Raw genomic sequence first — 22670 nt, 5'->3', positions numbered from 1 at the left:
GTCCCCTCAACAAACATTTTTTGGGTGTGGATATCAAGGGAGCAGCCTCAGCAACTGCCCCGATATCCTTAGAACTCCCAATTCTTGACAATCATGTTGCTACAGAAAAGAATGTGACCGGGAATCTTTTCTCTCCATAAATTTTCTTTTCTTATTACATTTCTCACACGATTATCCCATCATTGATTAGAAAATAGTTTGTTAAAAAAATTTCCAACATTCCTCAAATTTGATTTCCGCACGAAAATCGGCCATTGCAGCCCCACTAATGGTGGGAAATTCGTAGGAAAACTGGAGTTAGTACTTACCGGTAACTCCTTTTCCGGTGGTCTTCCAGGACAGCCCTTGAGAGATGGAGCTCCTCCCATCGACACAGGAAACACATTGCCACAGTTCAAAAGGCGGTCCCTCAGGTCCCTGGTCAGTCATTCACCAAGAACCGAAGGATGGAACTGAAAAACATATAAACCATAACAGGTAATAACATTAGTACATCACTACAATCAAATAAAGGGTGGGATCGTGCTGTCCTGGAAGACCACCGGAAAAGGAGTTACCGGTAAGTACTAACTCCAGTTTTCCCAAGTGTTCTTCCAGGACAGCCCTTGAGAGGATCCCCAAGTACTTACCAGATTAGGGGGGGACCACGGCCTGGAGGACTTTCCTCCCAAAGGCCTGATCCTGACTAGACATTAAGTCCAGTCGGTAATGCCTTGTAAAGGTGGAAAAGCTTGACCATGTGGCTGCTTTACATACCTGCTCCGGGGTGGCACCAGCTCTTTCTGCCCAGGATGCAGACAACGCTCTTGTTGAGTGAGCTTTAACACCCTCAGGAGGATCTCTATTCAAGGCCTTATACCCCTCTGCTATAGCTAGCCTAATCCATCTAGCTATGGTTACTTTTGAAGCTTTCTGTCCCCTACGCTGTCCGGAAAAAAGGACAAAAAGGGAGTCTGAGATTCTGAATGGATTTGTTATTTTAAGATATTCTAGAATACACCTCCTCACATCCAATAAATGAAAACGTTCCTCTTTCTCATTTGCTGCATTTTGACAAAATGAAGGGAGGACAATATCTTGGGACCTATGGAAACTAGATGCTACCTTTGGTAAGAACCCAGGGTCTGTCTTTTGAATGACTCTGTCTTCTAGGATCTGTAGGAATGGTTCCCTGATGGAAAGTGCTTGGATTTCACTGACCCTACGGGCTGAAGTGATTGCCACCAGGAGAACTGTCTTAAAGGTAATAAGCCTTAGGGAGGCCTCTGAGATAGGCTCAAAGGGTGACCCCAAGAAAGCTTTTAGCACAACTGCTAAATCCCAGGATGGGACTTTTGTGATTCTGACTGGCTTGCGTCTAGCGACTGCCTTACAGAATCTAGCGACAAAAGGATTTTCCTGTAAGCGTTCATCTAGGTATACACTTAAGGCAGCTATCTGTACTTTAATAGTACTTAGGGTTAAACCCTTGTTTACACCTTCCTGTAAAAACTGTAGAATATTAGCCGTATTTATGTCCCGGCCATTCAGCCAGCTATTGAATTTTTTCCAGACTTTTTTGTAAATAGCTCTCGTGACTGGTTTGCGACTCTGTAGTAAGGTCGCAATTACCTCGTCTGACAGGCCCTTACTCCTTAAGATTTCCTCCTCAGTAACCACGCTGACAGCTTCAGTGTGGCGACCTGCGGATGGTAAAGAGGTCCCTGCGACAGGAGGTCCTGTCTGTAGGGAAGTCTTAGAGGCGGACAGTCTGTCAATTGTAGCAACGTTGTGAACCACGGTCTCCTGGGCCAAAAAGGTGCTACTAGAATCAAACAGGTTTTTTCCTTGAGGAATCTTGCTAGGACCCTCGGAATGAGATGAAGAGGGGGAAATGCATACGCCAGACTGAAAGTCCATGGAGTTTGCAAGGCATCTACCGCCAGGGGTTGATCTCCTGGGTTTAGCGAGAAAAAATTGGGAACCTTTGCATTTTTCCTGCTCGCAAAAAGGTCTACCTCTGGTTCTCCCCAGTGAGCTGTTATGAGATTGAATGCCTCTGGGTGTAAGGACCATTCTTGGTTCGAAATCCTCTGTCGACTCAAGAAGTCCGCCTTGTTGTTCAACTCCCCTTTCAGGTGAACTGCAGAAATGGATTCCAGATTGGCTTCTGCCCACTGGAGAATGCGTCTGGCTACCAACATCAAACGAGGACTTCTGGTTCCTCCTTGTTTGTTTATGTATGCTACAGCCGTCGTATTGTCTGAACGGACTTGTAGATGGTGACCCTGTATTGCGGGGTGGAAAGCTAGAACAGCTCTCAGGATTGCTGTTAGTTCTTTCCAATTGGAAGAGAAACATTTCTCCTCCGGGGTCCACTTGTCCTGGACCCAGCTTGAGCCTAGGTGGGCTCCCCAGCCCCAACTGCTCGCATCCGTTGTTAGTGTTGAAGTGATAGGAAGGACCCAATGAACCCCTTTGTTTAGGTTCTCCCTGTCCTTCCACCACCAGAGGGAGCGTTTTACCCTTGAGGGGATCGATACCTCCTCCTCCAGATCTCTGCCTTTTAATTGTTCTAACAGAAAACCCTGAAGTTCTCTTTGATGGAACCTGGCCCATTGTACGGCTGGAATGGCTGCCGTCATAAGACCTAAGACCGACATTACTTCCCTCACCGTACACTTGGGGCTGCATTGAAGAAAAGATATTCTCTGCCACAGATTCAAAATCTTTTCTTCCGGCAGTATAATTTTCTGATCTACAGACTTGATCCAGTACCCCAGATACAGGATCTCCTGTGTTGGGGTTGTCTTGGATTTCTCCTGACTGACAATCCACCCTAATCGACTCAGACTGAGTTGAGTCAATTCTAGGTCCTGAGAAAGACGACTCTCTGAGTGGGCTGTTAGGAGCAGATCGTCTAGGTAGGGGATAATTGAGACTGATTGAAGCCTCAGAGGAACTAAAGCCTCTCCGAGAACCTTGGTAAAGATTCTCGGAGAGGATGATAGACCGAAGGGAAGTGCTCTGCACTGAAAGTGGTAAACCTTTGTGTCTATCTGCACTGCCATCCGAAGGAATTTCTGGCATTCCTCCCTTATTGGAATGTGCAGATAAGCATCCCTTAGGTCCAGGGTTGCCATAAATGTCTCTTTCTGCAGGAGATTCTTTATGGAATAAATGGACTCCATCCGAAATCTCTTGTAACGGATGGAGCGATTCAGTGGACGGAGGTTCATAATTAGTCTGAATCTCCCTGACGGTTTTCTTACCACAAAGATGTGCGAGTAAAAACCGTCCCCTTGTTCCTGAATAGGGACTGGTGTCAACTTCTTGATCTACCATTTCCCCTATTAGTAAAGGTAAGGCCCTGGCCTTTTCTGAGTGACTTGGAAGCTTTGTCACCAGAAACTTGGAAGGAGGGTTGCTGTGAAATTCCAGCGCATGACCCCTTTTTATTATGTTTAAGACAAACTCGTTCGAGGTTGTCTCTTCCCATTGAGGAAGAAATTTGCTTAATCTTCCTCCCACAGGAACCCTGACGTCACTGGGGTTTGGGATCCTGATTGGGGCGGCTAAACAGTATGCCCCCTTTTCCTTTCCCTTTATGTCCCGACCAATGTTTTTTGGGGGTTGAACTCTTCTCTGATTTAGAGGGTTCCTTAAAGGGACGAAAAATTTTTCTTTGAAAATTTTTCTTTTTTGCAGGAAAGGTTTTCTTTTTGTCCGCCGTCCTTTCTAAGGCGGAGTCTAATTCAGGCCCGAAGACTAAGTCTCCTGTAAAAGGGACGCTGCACAGGCGGGTTTTAGACGCCGTGTCTCCCCCCCAGGTTTTCATCCATACTGACCTCCTTGCTGCCACTGAAAGTGCTGCAGATTTAGCCGTAAATTTAACGGAGTCCGTGGAGGCGTCAGAGATGAAACTGGTGGCCTTAAAAAGCATAGGGAAAGATTTCAAAAGCTCCCCCCTAGGAGTGCCTGCCTTTAAGTGTTCTTGTAGTTGCGATAACCAGAACTCCAGGTTTCTAGCTACACAGGAAGTGGCTAGAGCTGGTTTTAAGCCTGCCATAGAGGCATCCCAGGCCCTCTTTAAGACAATGTCTGTTCTCCTGTCCATGGGATCTTTCAGGTGGCCCATATCCTCAAAGGCCAGATCAGCCTGCTTTGAGATTTTGGACAGAGGGGCGTCTAGTTTTGGATTTTTATTCCAGACCGCCTCTGGGCTCTCATCAAAAGGGAACCTTCTCTTAAGGGATTTAGGAAAGAAAACCTTCTTGTCTGGTTCAGACCACTCCTTAAGGACAAGGTCAGAAAGCACCTTATGTATAGGAAAAACCCTTGCTTTCTTTTTCCCCAGAGCCTCATACATTTGATCATGTCTGGATAACTGAGTTTCTTCCTCCTCAATTTCCAGCGTATCATAGATAGCCCCCATTAGCTCATCTACTTCCTCGAGAGATAATCTATATTTTGAGGCTTTAGATGCTGCTTGATCCTCTTCCTGACCCGAGTCAGTGTCAGAGGATTCGGGGCTAATCAACGTGGGGCTAGGCTCCCTGACCATACGGGGCTCCCCTGAGCTGGGTGTTGTAAGGCATGGTGATGAGATTATAGTTGTTTTACTCGTGGAGGCAGCTGCAGCTGATCCCACGTCAGTGATTAACTCCCGGAGGGACTTAAAGGTCGACGCCATTTCCTCTTTAAAGGAGCCCAAAAACTTTGCTAAAGGGGAATCTGCCTCAGATTTAAGCAAGCTTGCAATGCATTGCTTGCATAGGGCTTTGTTAGAGCCAGAGGACAACCTATTCCCACAATTAGGACACTTTTTGCGGCCTGTCTTGTCTTCCCTTGGCATCTCTTTAGCCTAAAAATAAGAAGACAAAGGATTTCTTAGCGTCAGCACCATGTCCCTCTTAGAATCACCACTAACAAACAACCTCACTGTGAGTAAACCGCCACCGTGGGGTACTACAGGGCCCAGCCTACAAACACCACCACTCCACCAGAGTAATAGCATGCCCAGCAGCCTACCTGGGTTTGGCTGGTGCCTGTCTCCGCCGGAGTATCCTGGGGAATAGCCTCCATGGTCCCCCTCTGACGCTCCGAATCCCGCCGCTAATCCGGTATAGCTGGACGCTGGTCGGGCTTTACAGGCACAGCGCTGGCTCTCCCTCTCCTCCTTGTACCCTTAGAGACCCGGAACCGGAAGTCTCGGCACGCAGTGATGACGCGGTTCCGCCGGAAGTGAACGCTCGGCGTCTCCGACCCCCTGCAACGAGGAGGGAAGATGGAAGGTTCCACTCACCACTCCTGGGGGAAACCGGCGTCATTCTGCCCCTGGCCACCTCGGCACTGGAAGGAGGAGGGTAACGGGTCTGCTCCGGTTCAGCTGGACGGTACCCGAGCCAAAGAAAAAAAGGTATGGACCCAAACTGCAGCCATAAACCAGGACCCGGTCCCTTAGGCTTGCAGGTTCTCAGGCAGCCCCTGAGAGGGGCCTCCAGGTTCCTGGCAACATGTTCCTCCGACGGAGGAAACACAAATGACTGACCAGGGACCTGAGGGACCGCCTTTTGAACTGTGGCAATGTGTTTCCTGTGTCGATGGGAGGAGCTCCATCTCTCAAGGGCTGTCCTGGAAGAACACTTGGGAAAATTCTTTGAATTTCAAAAGAATTTTCTTTTGAAAATCGTATCTAACAGTGTTTGGCCGGCATTAGACTGGGATGCCATTAAAGTGCATGTGTGTAAAGGCAGGCATCCAAATACTTCTGACAATATAGTGTAGGTGGCTCCATTGATCCTCAAGGCTGGGTTCACTCTTATGTTTTTCTCCGCATCCAATTCACACGACAGGAGATTGACCGTCTCTCTATGGAGCCGGTTTGCACATCCCAGTTTTGGCTGTGGAATGGATTGCAGAGGTCCTGTGCGTCTTTGGCCCCTTTTCGAGTTCTAATTCAGCCAAAAATTTGGACCCGATTAGACCCTGAAACGGAAAACAGGAACAAACTGGACCCCTGCTGTGAGGTGCGTCCGAATTAAGTGTGAACCCAGCCTGTAAAGGGGATTGAGCCATCTGTGGGGTGGTGGACGTGATTGCTACAACATAGGGAGCTGACAAAAACGCATGTTCTTCTGGTTGTGGAAAGGACTGGGCAGCTTTACAGTTGACCAAATCACTACTACTGGCAAGCCAACAGCCAGTTTGCCAGTGCGGGGGAGTGCAGAGAGCTGAATGGCGTGTACAAGGCAGCAGTGTGATCCAATGGGGAGAGGGGGGAGGGGGAGGGCAAAGAGCCCGAACATTGTGTGTTTAAGGCAGCGATGTTGAACCTTGCCACCCCAGATGTTTTGAAACTACATTTCTCATGATGCTCTTGCATGCTACAGTGAAGTTGAGCATCATGGGAAAGGTAGTTATAAAACATCTGAGGTGCCAAGGTTCGTCATTACTGGTATAAGGCATGTAAAATTCATGTTTGTACCCTGCAAGATTCATAACTTGTGAATTTGGTAATTCGTGAGGTCTGAAAATGTTGGCAACCACTGGACTGAATCACTATGTTGTGCTTAAAGTCAAGATATAACGAATGGTGTTTTTTTTGTTTTGTTTTTTTAGGGCATTGGGCACAAGAATGCATGTCAGCCCTTTAAATTGCTGTCAACTAGGTCAAAGTTAACCATTTAATTTAGCAGTTTAACAGCGTCATACTTTGGAACAAGATCTACAGGTTTACATCAGATAACACTACTGCTTTAAATGTTTTATACATTGCAATCTATTTTACTACTGCAATCTCAAAACACTGCATTGCAGCTCAAAGAGGTGAATTTGAGATTTCAAGGGTTAGCAGATCAGAGCAATAAAAGCTTTCACATCTGCAAAGCTTGCAGTGCCTTGCCCATTCTACAAAGCGCAGTATGGAAAGTATGCAGCATCACGTAGAGAACTGCACCACAAGACTTCTAGCAGGTGAACAAGCAGCCAGCATCTTCTATAGGACACAGAACATTTCTACATCTGATTCTGCAGCATCTGCATGTTTTGGTATGCAAGCACAAAAAACAATCCGCCAAAAGCAATGTGTCTAAACGATCTCCTATTGGAGAGGGTTCTGTACAGATGCACAAGCATTACGAAGCAGTCTGTTTACCAGCTGCCCAAAAATAATACAATGGTATTTTCTAAAGCCAAATCTCTGATTGATTCAAGTTGGAGACACTGCACAAATTGAAGCTATAATTTTACACACAGCCTTTTGTCCTCTTACACTCCCACGGTGCTCATAAATCAAATTTATCACATCAGAAAAAGCTATAAAAAAGGAAAGCAAAAGCAAAGCAGAATTATCTGTATAATGCAGAAGAAAAAAAAAAAAAAAGCTTTTTTCTTTCCCTAAGCACAGATCATAAGAAAAGATTGTGGCTCTCTGTTTATAGGAGACGCTACACGAGTGGAAACATTTGTATAGTGCCTAAACCCTTGTAGATTACAAGCCTTGAAGAAGGGTCTTGCTGGAAGAGGTTAGGATTCATCTCTTCTACAAATAGCCTTTATCTTGGGATGATAAGATCCACGGTGGGAAAGCAGAGTGCTTATCTGGTAATTGATCATTTTATGTGGGCCGTTCAGATTATAGAGTCGGTTTAACCACGGCCATACAAGCCAATTCCTCAGCTCTCACCCATTCACCGGCGGCAAGTTTTTAGATTGTTGTGACAATGGGGGTTGATTTACTAGAGGCAAATCCACTTTGCACTACAAGTGCACTTGGAAGTACAGTCACTGTAGATCTGAGGGGAAGCTCTGCTGATTTAATCATCCAATCACGTGCAAGCAAAAATGCTGTTCTTTTATTTTCCTTGCATGTCCCCCTCAGATCTACAGCAACTGCACCTGAAAGTGAACTTTTAGTGCAAAGCGAATGTGCCTTTAGTAAATAAACTCCCTCGTTTTACTGCATTAGGTAAGGGATTAAGACCAATGCCAAGCTTCTGTCCTCTTATATTATAGACTGGAGAAAGTTTTGTTTATCCATATAGACAAATGAAGCCTGTCTAATTGTATAGGTGAGTACATGGGTACACTTACCCCTGATACATCTGAACATCTTCTCTGTTCATATATGAACAGGAAAGCTGCTCTTCACAAATGCAAAGTGTATTATCAGAGGAAAGCAGAATGGGAAGCTCCTTCTGTAGGATAGAGGTCAATGTTTAACCACTTGCCTACTGGGCACTTTTACCCCCTTCCTGCCGAGGCCAATTTTCAGCTCAGTGTTGCTGCAATTTGAATGACAATTGCGTGGTCATGCAACACTGTACCCAAACTAAAATGTATCATTTTTTGAGACAGAGCTTTCTTTTGGGGGGTAATCTCCACTTTTTTTTTTCTTTAGCAAAAACAAAAAACAAGACACAAGATGGACAACGAAAAATTTTGAAAAGTGCTTTTCCTAGTTTCCATTATAAGTAACTTTTCTCCTGCACCAATGAGGCAGCACTGATGGACACTGACTGGCAGCACCGATGATCATTCCCCCGATTATCAGTGTAGATGTCCGCTGTGTGGATTTGCCAGTCATCAGCTCTACTCTAGCACTGTTAGCATGAGGAGAGGACTGCAGATAACAAGCATTTACATTACACTGTGATTGGACACAGCTGCTCGCATCGGTAAAGACCTGCATTGTAAGATTCTGGCTCGCAGTTGCAGCGTGTTCAACTGACATCACATGGGCAAGTTCAAAAGATGGTGCCCCTCGTCAAGCTCAATTATAAAAGTTAAATTTGTCATGATCCAATCCACTTGTCCTGTTGGCGCTGTCCCTTTTAACTACCTGAGTGAACAAGGCATTAAAAAACAGAGCAAAGTTTTAGATCTGGATCAGGTTTAGCAAAAAAAAAAAAAAAAAAAAAAAAAGGTAGTTTGTGTGTAACCTGGGAGAGAGAGCAGCAATATGAGCCAGATCTACTCATGGATGGTGCTGCCAAACACTGGGAACAAAAGTATGACCTCAGCAGCAATTTAATGCACCTTTATTAGGTGACCTGAAAAGGCAAGCCAGTATCAAGCTATAAAAAGGAAACTTGAGGAAAATATGAAGCCTGCACACTGATCTTCTGAAGATACTAATTAGTTATCTGGCCTCAGCATGAACCAGTAACGGAAAATAAGTGCCGCTCAGGCTACAGGGGGAAGGAAATCCTGTGCCCACCACTGAGTGCAGGCCAGGGAAGGAGATCTTCTCAGCTCCAAACAACTGTTGAGAAAAAAGGAGCCATCACTGCTGATCTTGTTCTGCAAACACTAGTTTGACTAGAACAAGGCAAGTCAGAATAAAGACATCACATGCTTCTGGGTCAGATTACTGAAACCAGAATGTCAAAGTTACAGCCAGATAACTAGCATTTGCAGAAGAGGCCAGTAATGGCAGACTTCATATTTCTCCTAGGAAAGGTTTATGTATGTAAAACCCAAAAAGTTAAAAGCTGAACGCCGGGTTTACCATGACTTAAAGTGTTACTAAACCCAGGACCCTGCATTCAATATATCTGGTCTCCTACAGTAGACTCTCTGTCTGGACAGTGCTGATTGATCCTGTGTTGATCACATTTTTTTTATTTTTTTTTTTTTTTTGCGAAAGAGCATAAAAAAAAAAAAATAAAAAAATAAAAAACTCAAACAAGCTTAGGTTAGAAGCCAATTGGTTTCTCTGCAGGAGTGAGACAGATTTTACACTCTCCAGCTTTAGTAAATAAACCCCATATTAAAAACACTGCTAGAATTGGTCTTAGCAAGGAAGCTTTAAAAAAACAAAACAAAAATAAACCACAAACCTCCGCTTGAGGGTTAAATGTATATTTTTACTTTTGGGTAGAATAGGAGGAACTAAAGCCCCCAATCAGGGAGGGAGGGGAATTATATGAGCAAATTGTCAACAGAACAGTTACTGTATCCTCATTGGAAAAATATAGCTTCACCTCTTGCTCTCACGTCAACACTAACATTTAGAATTTTTGTACACTGTTTCAGCAACAATGGCCACCACCACAAAATCCCAACCCTATCCAAAACTAGATTTGCCTCCCTGCACTACAAGGGTTAAATAGCCATTAGCTCTAGAGCAGGGGTCTCAAACTGGTGGCCCTCTAGCTGTTGTGAAACTACAAGTCCCATGAGGCATTGCAAGGCTGACAGTTACAAGTACGACTCCCTCAGGCAGAGGCATGATGGGACTTTTAATTCCACAACAGCTGGAGGGCCACTAGTTTGATACCCCTGCTCTAGAGGGTAGAAGAATAAGGTGTAATAGTTACTGTATTCCTTACTCCGGCAGGCTCACAACCAGCGCATTGAAGCCTCCTCTCAATAGCAATTCAGCCGCCTTTGTGCTCTGATGTCAGATACAATGTAGTGACAATTTCTGCACTGTATGAAAGGACAGCTGGGGGCTGTCCTGGCACACAGTGGGCTTGAGGGCTGGCCCACAACTTGGAGCAGAGGTAAAAAGTGCCTGAAGTTTGCTAGGAAAAAAAAAAAAACACCACACAAACAAAAAGTAGTATATCTCCCCCCCCCTATATCTCCAGACTCCAAACACTTAACTTTTGCAGTGCAGGTAACCCTACTACATGCATTTTGTCCCCGCTCAAAATACCATGCAGCTTTAACCCCTTCACCCCAACACATAAGGCAAGAGAGTGGGCTTTATTGCCCACACATGCGGCACTGCGCAGTTTATGTTTATATGCTGAGCTCATGCTCACTGTGTACGCTCAACAAAAAGACTGAGCTGGCAAAGACAGCTCTTGGTCTGGAGTAAAGATCAGTAGCTGACATGACTAGCTTTCGATCATGTTACCACTGATCACCATTCCCAACGGACCTCCAGGCGTTCAAAACTATTAAACACGGGGTGGGGGGGGGGGGGGGGAGGGGTTAAGAAAATCTCAGAGAAATAGGTGAAGACATTACAGACCTCCTGAAAATGCTTGTTACCTAGCTGCCATGAAAGTCATCTGGCTTCACTGCTAGCACACATTAACCTAAATTAGGTTTTCAGAGTCCTGACAGCTAGGCTACTAGTATTTTAGAAGTAGCACTCAGCAGTGGTATACCATTCATTTCCTTTACACACAGTCATAAAGTCAGTATTCTTGTCAATAGGAGTCTGTATTATGAAAAAAATTATGTGCATTAAATTTTTTGTGCAGAAAGACAGACAGCCTCCTGCAGACTCTAAGTAATTACCTCCTGTTATGGGGCTGCAAGCAGTAAACGAGTATGGTGATGTCCCTGCACTTGCGCTTCATTGAGATCTACAAGTCCCTTTGCCCAGTGGCAGATACAATTTAGTCTTCCATTCACAGATGCCCATGAATAGGAGGTGCTGAGGAAAGGACCCATGTTTATACCCTTAATATGGGTGCAATATTAAAAACATTGCATGAAAGGTGGAGTATGGTTTGGTAAAACTTGAAACAAATTACATTTGCTGACTATTTGCTTATAAGCAGGAAGAGAGGTTGCGTAACACTAGTCTGTGTGAACAGAGATATACGCCAATACTACATAAACTTTCAGCAATTGTTTTTTTTACCAGAAACACAAAGTATATTTTTGGCAAAAATCAGGAAGTGTGTAAATAGCTCAACTATACCCATACTGACCTCACCCTAATTGAGCTGTTAGCTGGGATGTGTCATCACAGGACTAGTAGAGCAACATTTCAAAGAATGACCAACAGAGAAAACAAAGACACTGCAGTAAAGTCTACTCAAAATGTATGCCAACTTATTTGCACATTGGTAGTGTTCAAAATATAAACACACCCCCCCAAAAGAAACACCCTTTTTCTGTAGTCTTGTGTAATATGAAAGGCTCACTGAGTCTTCCCATCGGCATGTGATGTGAAATCTCTCCAAATTAGAAAAACTAAACATGCTGAACAGATGCAAGTAGGGCTCTGCACAGCCCGCGTTCCTCAGCTTCACCTCACTTCTCTGTATACCAGGGACCGCTGCAGGGAGATTCACTATGAAGGATAGGGGAAGATTTGTGATCAGGAAGAGGATCCTGGAAAAGCATTCAGGACTTCAGCTCACAGTAGTCTCATTTGACAATGACTTTCTGCTTCTCTTCAGCATTATCTTTTAGACCCCATTCACACCTGAGCGTTTTGTAGCTTGACGCCTGAAGCTACAAAACGCTGGAGGGGAAAAAATCCATTATTCTCAATGGAGATGGTTCACATCTCCACTCTAAGTCGCCTGAAGCTCAAACAAGTTCCGGACCCTTTTTTGTCGCGCAAATCGGGCTGATTTGGGCGTTTTTCTTCTTTTAACATTGGTGACCTTTTGCCCTGCACAAATTCGCGACAAAAAACGCCGCCAAATCGCAGTAAAAACGCCGCCAAATCGCAGTAAAAACGCCGCAAAAAACGCTTGAAAAAGCTACACTCAGGTGTGAATGCAGCCTTAGACATTACCTAGTGTGGGCCTCTACTTTCTGGACTGGGATTCTAGTTTAGAAAAGACATGATCGGGGTCATTACTGGAATCTCTGCCCAGGAAGTAAAGTCTAAACTTTGATGATGCCCGAGAAGAAATGGCTCTGTCCTAAGAAAAAAAAAAAAAAAAAAAAAATTCTCAGGTGGAATGCTGTGATCTGAGTGATAATAAATACCTCTGTTACATTTACACATTAGTAAATATATCCTAAGCCAAGCCCATTTTATTACGTTATACTCTACAAAATCAAAGTGCATGACCCTTTTAGATTTAGATTTCTATTTAGAATTTGTAAACAATTTAAATAGAAACTCTTGGATTATCAGCAATCTTAAAAATGACAAAGTGAAGCTGTTGGAAAACATTTGGGACTTTTGGGTCAAGCACCTAACTAATGACCCTCTGACCATACCCAATTAGATTGAACTCTGGAATAGGAGGACTGGAGCGCATAGCCATTCTCCCCACCCCCTTCCTTTTCTTCTAGTACTGCATTTTTTTTTTAGGCCTCCTGCTGCCCCCCCCCCCCCCCACCCCCCTCATTTCAGTTCAAGGATACCTTTTTATTTTTAATAATCCTGGTAGCTTGTGATTCAGATGGCGAGAATGTCCTACTATAAGGGAGGTCAACCGAAATTGAGCGTATGCAAAGTGAATCTCAGGAACAGATGAGAGCATTCCTTCAATGCTTTGTCTAGCATTTTTACCGTACGTCTGTCTGTACTTTCTATTTGGAACACTGCTGGCCTCTACCTTATCTTTTGCAGACTGTACTTTTGGAAAAACCTTTAATTAAAAACGAACAAGAATGTCAGTGTATTTTCACTCAACCAACAAGTTACAACACTGATCAATGTATTAAGTAGCGGGGGTGGGGGGTGTGAACCTGTGAGATAGGGAAACGTGTGGGATATGGAAATTGGGGGGGGGGTTTGGTTGTGGATTGAGGAACCATACAAACACCACAAGCTTCATCTGTGCCGGCTAAATAAGAGTAACTTTTGCGTTGCCAGAATTAGGCTCCCTGTTTGACCATTTTAGAGACTTGTAAATTAAAACAGAATACCAACCTCGTTAAAGACTGGATACATAACCGCATATAAGGGCATGGAAACCATGGAAGTGGTCTCTGATTCATTCTTCAACTCTTCCATTGTCATCCTCATTCAAAGAGACCAGGCTGTTAGAATATGATGCTATGGAAGCAAGTAACTCCTCATTCAGTGTGCTGGATCTGGTGGTTCTTCTAATGTAAGAAATGGTTCAATATTACCCTAGGAAAGAAGAAACAAATCCTCATCAAGTACTTCTGCAATTTAAGAAAAATTATATTCAATTTCCAGATCTTTTGACCAAAGTTTCTGGCAACCGTTCATGTTCATTTTTACTGATGGTCATGATCAAACAAAAAACACAATTCAGCAGCTTACTCCCCACTATTCAGACATTGTCATTTAAAAATGGTTTTCTTGCACGTATCGTATCGGCATATAACATGCACTCCCCCTCCCCCCCCTTAAAATCAAGGGAAAAATCAAGGGAAAATCGTGGGTGTGTGTTATATACCTGATCCCTGCTGTCTGCGGGAAGAGGAGCGAGCGCCTCTGAATTACATAGAGCCCCAATCTACTGTGTTCTTATCACTCACAGTCATTCCTCCTGGCCCCGCACTGGGCCACTGTTCTGTCCATCATACAAGCAGGACCAGGAGGTGTGGCTATGAGTGACGGGTACACAGGAGATAGTGGCTCTGTGTTATTCAGTGGCGTTTGCTCCTCCTCTTCATTCAGAGACAGCAGGGATAATCCAACACCGGCGAGGCTGCAACGATGGGAAAGGTGAGGTTGCAATGATGGGCACTGAACAGGCTGCATTGTTGGGCAAGCTAATGGCTGCAGATGGGCACTGAGCAGGGTGCATTGATGAGTTATGACCCTAATTATGCTTCAAAGTTATTTAAAATTTAAGTTTTTTTCCTTAAAGGTTCCTCTTAAAATTGGGGTGGTGTTATACACCGATACGGTATATAAAAACGGATTAGAGAAGTCAGACTGCAGTGGTTCATTCATCTACTATTAAAGAATGCCAGTATGGAGGAGCGGCCCAATGGCAATGCTTCCTCACACAACCCAATGGCTTAAGCTGGCAATGCGTGGTTTGAATTTAGGCAGATTCCCGCTGAATTGGCTGGAATTAGACCTGTGGGTGGCCCTGTCAGCATCAACTGACTCAACAAAATTTGATTAAAAAAAACAAAAAAAAAAAAAAAAAGCCATTGAAGGAGCCAGGTGGAAAAAATGTCAGCTGAACAGCAACCATTACTATCAGATGAAATCACTGTTGAGGTATTAAGGCAGGTGTAGATGCTGGAATACAAGGGCTAGTAGCACACCATGTATAGCATGAATGGAGGAATCTAATGATTTTCTCTCATTTGGGCCATGGGGCTGAATAAGTGAAATCTAACAGTATGGCCAGCTTTAGCTGCCACTCCACATCCATCACTTATTAGGCAAAGGGGAGTAGGAGCAGCATTTAGAGGGGGTGAAAGAGAAGTACAGATCACTCCAGTAGTTGCCCATTCACAGCTTTGCTGATAAAGCAGCAAAGTAAATAGTCACAAAGCCACAGTAGCCCACTGCTAGGATCCCCTCCTCTTAGATGTCACTTCAAAAAAAAAAAAAAAACACACATAAATGGGGCTGATTAGAGATCAGCATTCTGGCACATAAAAGGATCTTCAAAAACTGGTTGTCTGAGTTCACAGAAAGCAGAATGCCAGGCGAAAGCAAACACCATCCCTGAAAAATGATGGTTGGTTAAAAGTCTCCTTGTACTTTAGACGGTGTTAAAATAGATGCAAATCAAAGAAATTGCCATTAAATATTATCCTTCATTCATAAAAGCATCATCATAGTCTGCAATATTAGAACATTTAAGCTGAATTTCAGTTATTTTCTCATCTTTCCGTCTATTAAATCTTCTGCCTTTGTTGTTTTAACTTTGGATAGCAAAACATTTTTTTTTCCTGCCAGTAAACACCTTATACAGCCCACTTCCAGTTTCTTGTCTGGTAAAAAGCCTAGGCTTATGACATCATCCACAGCTCTCAGAGTTTGCCGGGAAGGGGGGGGGGGGGAGAATGAGTCATAAGAGGGCCAACAAGAACTGCAGAGCTGGATGTGTGCCTGTGTAAATCCAGGAAGTGAACAGAATAGCAAAGATGTTTTTATTACAGATTATGTGAGCAGACTGCAGTTCCTCTTTAACCACTTGCTTACTGGGCACTTAAACCCCCCTCAGTCCCAGACCAATTTTCAGCTTTCAGCGCTGATGCACTTTGAGTGACAATTGCGCGGTCATACAACACTGTACCCAAATGAAATTTTTATCATTTTTTTCCCACAAATAGAGCTTTCTTTTGGTGGTATTTAGTTACAGCTCGGAGTTTTATTTTTTGCTAAACAAACAAAAAAAAGATGCAAAAAAAATAAATAAATAAATCATGTTTTAATAGTTTGTTATAAAATTTTGCAAACGGGTCATTTTTCTCCTTCATTGAAGTGCGCTGATGAGGCGGCACTGATAGGCTGCATTGGTGGGCACTGATGGGCTGCACTGGTGGGCACTGATGGGCTGCACTGGTGGGCACTGATAGGCATAGTTAAGGCGGCACTAATAGGCACAGATAAGGCGGCACCGATGGGCACAGATAAGGCGGCACTGATGGGCAAAGATGGGCACAGATAAGATGGCACGGATGGGTGGCACGGATGGGCACTGATAGGTACCACAGATAGATGGGACTGATGGGCACTGATAGGTGGCACTGCTGGGCACTGATGGGCGGCACTGGGGTGCCGCACCTTTGAGGCAGATTTTGGGTGGCACTGTGGGTGGCACTGTGGGCACTGCTGGGTGGCACTGACAGGGGGGCACTTACTTTATTTCAGGATGGCACTGCGGGTGGCAGGTGGGCACTGGCAGGGGGCAGGTGTCCGCTTGAATTGTTGGCCGTGATCGGGACTGATGTCCCGAACACGGCCGCCGGCGATCGGCTTTTTTTTTTTCAGCGCGAGGAGGAATACTAGCCGATTACCGGCTCCGTTTTATCACATGATCAGCTGTCATTGGCTGACAGCTGATCACGTGATAAGGGGTCGGGATCGACCCCTTACACGGATCGGTGATCAGGCGAGTCTCACGGACTCGCCGATCACAGAGCGCGCCGCGCGCGCCCCTCAGGGGGCGCGCAGGCCGCTCGTAACCGGGACGACGTCAATAGACGTAGTCCCGGCAATCTAGGTCCGCGCTAATGCCGTCATTCGGCAATAGCGCGGATCCCAAGTGGTTAAAGAGGGATTCCGCCAAAAAAAAAAAAAAAAAAATATTAAAAGCCAGCAGCTATAAATACTACAGCTGCTGACTTTTAATAAATGTACACTCACCTGTCCCGGGTTCCAGCGATGCCGGCAGCCGAGGCCGATCGACCGCTCGGGCCTCGGCTGCTGCCGCCGCCATTCTAAGTGAGGGAATCAGGAAGTGAAGCGAATCGGCTTCACTTCCCGGTTCCCTACTGCGCATGCGCGAGCCGCGCAATAGGAAATCTCCGCGCTGTCAGCAGACAGCGCGGCAGGGCAGGAAATGGCGTAGACTCCCGTGGGAGTCTATGGCCGGAAGTGGGTGAAAATACCTGTCTTTGACAGGTATCTCCACCCCCCTCCCCCCTGAAAGGTGTCAATTGTGACACCGGAGGGGGGGGAGGGTTCCGATCAGCGGAGGTTCCACTTTAGGGTGGAATCCCGCTTTAAGTAGCAGAATTAACGTTCATAAAAAGGCCAAGGGAATGCTATATGCATTTGAAGTCAATACATACCAGAGTGTTTAAAGTGGTTGTAAACCCTTACAAACCACTTTGACCTACAGGTAAGCCTAGATTAAGGCTTACCTGTAGGTCCAAGAAATATCTCCTAAACTTATACAGTTTAGGAGATATTTGCCCGAAGACAGGCACCGCTGTCTATGGCGCATGCAAGATGCCGTGCAATGCCGCGCGTCTCGGCTCCCGTGCGCATGCACGGGAGTGACGTCATCGCTGCTCTGGCAAATCACAGCGGCGGAGCAGCGAGACCCACCAAGAAGATGGACGCTCGGAACTACAGGGGACAGCGGTGACTTTGCTGGCTCCTGTGTCAGGTAAGTGACACATAATGGGCTACTATGCGATGCATAGTAGTCCATTATGCTTTACCTTTGCAAGGATTGAAAGAGGAAGTAAACTCATCAGGGTTTACTTCCTCTTTAAGGTGGCGCAGGGTTGTTAGTGCACTCCATTTTGCAAGTATGTTTCTCGCTTTTGATTTTAATAAAATTAGAGCCGAAACAACCAATTAATTGACAACTAATATATTATGAAAATAGTTGACAACGATTAATTGGCCAGCCGATTAGTTGGCCTGCATAAAGAATGCATTTGTTTACATAACAGGAAATACAGTGCAACACACATACAGCTCAGTACACCGACCATACATGTCAGTAAGTGCCTGAGAACTTGTGAAAGTATGAAACGCAATGCCTCATGGGACATGTAGTCTTGGGCGGGAAGTGAGTGGTTTTAAAGTCAGAAGTATTTTTACCTTGCTATTGGGGCCCTCTGAAGGCAGGAGGAGACAGACACATCAGTGGGGGACCCCAGAAGAGGAGAATCAGGGCTGCTCTGTGCAAAACCATTACACAGAGAAGGTAAGTATGACTACACACTAATCCTTTTCTCTCATTGACGGGTTATCATGCCACTTCAGGAGAGGACTAGGCAGAACATGCAACATGTAAAACACAGCAAGACTGCACAAGACCGCCCAGGGGGTGGTCCCTCTGGCTATACCCCCTCACCCTGCTTCCTGCAGCTCAGTTCGTCAAAAAGCAGTACAATCAGAAATAGGAGGGGTGGGTGCTGTGTCCGTCAATGAACTTCAGAGAAAAAGATTTTATGGTGCATACAAAAATCCCATTTTCGCTCTCATTGACGGACACAACTCCTTTAATTGTTGACCTTAGGGACGTCCCCAAGCAGTGTCAGAAGACGAGGGGCGGAAACAGCAAAGCATAACTTCACCCACAACAAAGGAACATCTCAACAGAGTCGCCACCAAAACCAGCGGCCAACTTCAGCATCAAAAGATGCATTTACAACAAACTAGTAACTTAAAGAAAGTGTAATTGCAACCTTACACAGCCGCCTGAAAAACCTTGTGGCCAAAGCAAGCATCCGAAGATGCGGTTGCGTCAACTTTGTAGAATTTAGTGAAAGTGTGAACAGACGACAAAGTCGCTGCCTTACACACCTGGGAGACAGATGCTTGACGTCAGAAAGTGCAGGAGGTCCCAAATGCTCTAGTGGAATGAGCCGTGACAGGAAAAGGGGGCACCCGCCCCTTTAAGGCATAGGCCTGAACCACGATCTGTCTGACCCACAGAAATGGTGGATGAAGAGACCACTAGACCTTTTTTTGGACCAGCCACCGAGACAAACCGAGTCCGACTTCCGGAAGGGAGCCACAGCAGATACACCCGTAAAGCCCGGACCACGTCCAGGGAATGTAAGGCAACCTCTTTTGGGTGTGTCAGCTTAGGACATAAGAAAGGCAACACAAAGTCCTCACTTAGATGGAATGTCGAAACCACCTGTAGCGCTGGCTCATGACAAGCAGGTGCTATTGTTTTTTAAAAGTTAATTTGCCTGAAGCCACAGTCGGGGCTATTTCTCTAAATTTCTGGTTTCAGTACAAGTCCAGCTGGGTTGCACTGGGTTCTCCTTGACCGCATGTGTCCCTGTCACCGCTGGCAAGAGTAGAAAAGCAGTCTAGCTGGGTGTATTGAATGCCACTTATCTCTTGGAACCAGCCCAGCGGAAGCTTTTTCCTGCTGTGCATTCTGGGTGGTGGTATTAAAAAAAAAAAAAAAAAAAAAAAAAAAAAAAAGTACCAACGCCACATTAGCGGGTGGATTATATTCTGTCTGTTTGGTTCTGGTGGTCCTCCTGACCCAGCCCCATGGCCCTCCTGGCCTGGGGTGCATAACTATGCATCCTGAGTCTCAGGGCCAGCTCGCCTGAGGCGACGCAACTGCAGGGATGGTCCGTTGCCATCTCATCTGAAGGGAGAGGCCCAGCAACTGAAGAAACCAAGGGGAGGACTCTTTCAGGAGAAGACCGTGCGCACGGCTGGTTTCTCTGAAGGAGCCTGGAGGCTTAGTTGAAGGACGCAACCTGGAACACTCACATGTTATCGCTGGATCGGCTGAGAGAAACTGGTACCGTATGTCAGTTCTTTAAATTTATCCACATCCCTCAGTAACGCTCAAGTGTATCTCACAAGTCTATGGCAGAGACTTTTTAGAGCACCTCACCAGCTGCTAGACCTAGTGAGAAAGGTCTATCCGTGGGTTGTTAAATCCAGTTGTGAAACAGTTTTTATTCTCTGGATTTTCTCTCAAGACTTCCATCTTGCAATCTAAGTGCCTGAACTCACTCCTAACCCTCTACCCTCTATTGCGAGACTTTGTTCTAAATAAATAACCCAAGAGGATTTCAACATTCTTTGGGCCATCTACCACGGGAACACAGACGGAGAAGCAAGCAGGTGAGGCAATGGTAAGCCCAAATAAAACCAGCAGCTCCTTCGGGGGAGGGGTCAGTGCCACACACCTTTGGAAGGAAAGAGGGCTGAGGACATAGCACCACCTTATCCTTGTGGATGACCAAGTAGGGAGACCTGCATGACAAGGCGCAGTGGTGTAGTGGTTAGCACTCTCACCTAGCAGTAAGAAGGTCACTGGTTCAAATCCCAACCACGACACTACCTGCCTGGAGTTTGCATGTTCTCCCTGTGCCTGCATGGGTTTCCTCCGGGTGCTCCGGTTTCCTCCCACAATCCAAAGACATGCAGGTAGGTTAATTGGCTTCTGTCCAAAATTGGCCCTAGTATATGATTGTGGACTCCTTGAGGATAGGGACCAATGTGGGTGTAGCAATGTACAGGGAAAGGGACCATTGTAGACACTCACTCAGGTTGAACTGGATGGACTGGTGTCTTTATTCAACCTAACTAACTATGAAACTATGAAGGCGCCAACTCAGAAACCCTCCTGGCAGATGTAATAGCCATATAGAAAAACCTTTTGAGAGATTTCAACAAGGGAATCTCCCTAATGTTCTCAAACGGTGGTTTCTGAAGCGCAGATACCATATTCAGATCCCACAGAGGTAGTGGTGGTCGAAACGTGTCAAGCCCCTTGCACAAAGGTACTCACCAATGAGTGAGTTGCCAAGGGGTGTTGGGGGGCGGGGGGGGGGGGGGGGGGGGGGAAGACAGCCAAGGCTGATATCTGTTCCTTGATGGTGAATAAGGCAAGTTTCTGATCCACTCCTCTCTGAAAAAAACAGCAGGATCCTGGAAACTGAATAAGTGCAGACGCCACCCCATCTACTCACACATGGAGATGTAAAGCCTTCCATGTACGATGGTAAATCTTCCGAGAAGACTTACGTGCCCTCAGCATAGTGGAAATTACCAAGTACGACAGACCTCGGTCCTTTAGCACCTGGTTTTCAAACGGCCATGGCGTTAAAACCAGCGATGGTAAGGCAGGATGAAGTATCGAATCTTGTGCTAGAAGATCCTCTCGCAATGGTAGCTGCCAAGGAACATTTGCCACCAGTCGTCGCACTAGGTCAGCGTACCAAGGACGCAGAGGCCAATCTGGGGCAATCAGAATTACTGGAATCTCCTCGGCCTCCACTCACCCCCCATGGAATCTGATGCGTCCCCCTAGCAATCTCTTGTCCTGGACATAAACCTCTGCACCTTACGACTGAGCCGAGAGGTCCACATTTGGTGTGCCCCACCTTAGGCAAAGGAGCCTGAATACCTCGGGATGCATCAACCATTCCCCTGGGTCCAGCATCTGACGACTTAGGTAGTCTGCCTGTCAGCCAGTTTTCCACGCCCGGGATATAAATATTGCCAACAGGGTCAGCACGGGTCGATCTGCCCACTGGAGGACGTGAGCGACCTCCTGTTCTGCAGCTGAGCTCCTGGTTCCAATTAAAAGGAGCCGTGTCCGTCAATGAACAAAGAGAAAACTTGTTTTTAACTTGTAAACAGAGTCTGAAAAAGAGGCCCAGTCTAAGTGGTAAAAAACGCACAAAATTGCATGTGCAAAGATGCAAAACACAGCAAAAAGCACTGTAGAAACAGATCAAAAGCAAAAACGGCATAGGTGTGAACAGAGCCTTGTGTTGGCCATACACCGATTTTCGGCCGAGACTATTCATACGAAAAGTCTTTGTACATTCACTGAAAAAAAAAGAGTCATTTAAAAATTTCACTTGCTTTTAACATTCAGTTTTAAAATGAACGTAAATTTCTGACAAAAACCACACACAATGTCTGAAAATCCTTTGACCAAGAAGTTTTCTATTCTGCTTCAAATTTTTCCATCACTATGGTCGAAAGGAGCGTAGATTTCACCCCCACTAACGATTAGAAAAATCAAACGAACGTTGTTAAAATAAATTATAATATAATATTTAATTTAATTTTTCTTAAAAAGGAAGCGATTGTTTTTGTATAGCCAGCTGGGGGGGGGGGGGGGGGGGGTGAAACACCTGCTAAATAGTCTTTAAAGTGGGGTACCCCCTAAAAAAAAAAAAAAATTTAAAGTCAGCAGCTACAAATACTGCAGCTGCTGGCTTTTAATAATCGGACACTTACCTGCCCCAGGGTCCAGCGATGCGGGGAACGAAGCCCCCCCCCCTCGCTCCCCGCTCCGCTCGCGGCGCCGTCATGCATACTGTGGGCACCCGGCTGTGGCTTCACAGCTGGGTACCCACTGCGCATGCGCGAGCGGCGCAGGGCGCCGTGATACGCCGTACAGTCACCTGGGACACATGACAGGTCCCAGGTGAATGTGCGGCGCGAGGGGAAGTGATATCACCAGCCCGGGCAATGAAGAAGGCAGACTACGAGGGACCCCCTAGCAACCGGTATTTAGAGGTGAGTAAAAAATTTTTTTTTTGCCAATTATTTTTTTTTGATTTTTTTTTTACGAATTTTAAGTAGTTTTATTTTTTTGGTGGCAACACCACTTTAATCTTTTTTTTTTTTCTTTAAA

General features: G+C 45.5%; 1 protein-coding gene across 1 annotated transcript in view; it reads right to left on the bottom strand.

Moving 5' to 3' along the window:
* The window catches only part of PDCD10 (programmed cell death 10), an 89136-nt gene that overhangs the window by 29169 nt on the left and 37297 nt on the right, over positions 1 to 22670 (bottom strand). Inside the window, exon 2 of the mRNA XM_077488030.1 lies at positions 13565 to 13768. Coding sequence (XP_077344156.1) covers positions 13565 to 13660 — 96 coding nt within the window. The 5' untranslated portion in view covers positions 13661 to 13768. The remainder of the gene's footprint in view (positions 1 to 13564; positions 13769 to 22670) is intronic.

The sequence above is a fragment of the Lithobates pipiens genome, unplaced genomic scaffold (assembly GCF_037356315.1).
Source record: "Lithobates pipiens isolate NorthernLeopardFrog02 unplaced genomic scaffold, aLitPip1_a1.2 Scaffold_18, whole genome shotgun sequence".
Classification (NCBI taxonomy): Eukaryota; Metazoa; Chordata; class Amphibia; order Anura; family Ranidae; genus Lithobates; species Lithobates pipiens.
The sequence above is the reverse complement of the archived record's forward strand: the minus strand, read 5'-3'. Positions and strand labels throughout refer to the sequence as shown.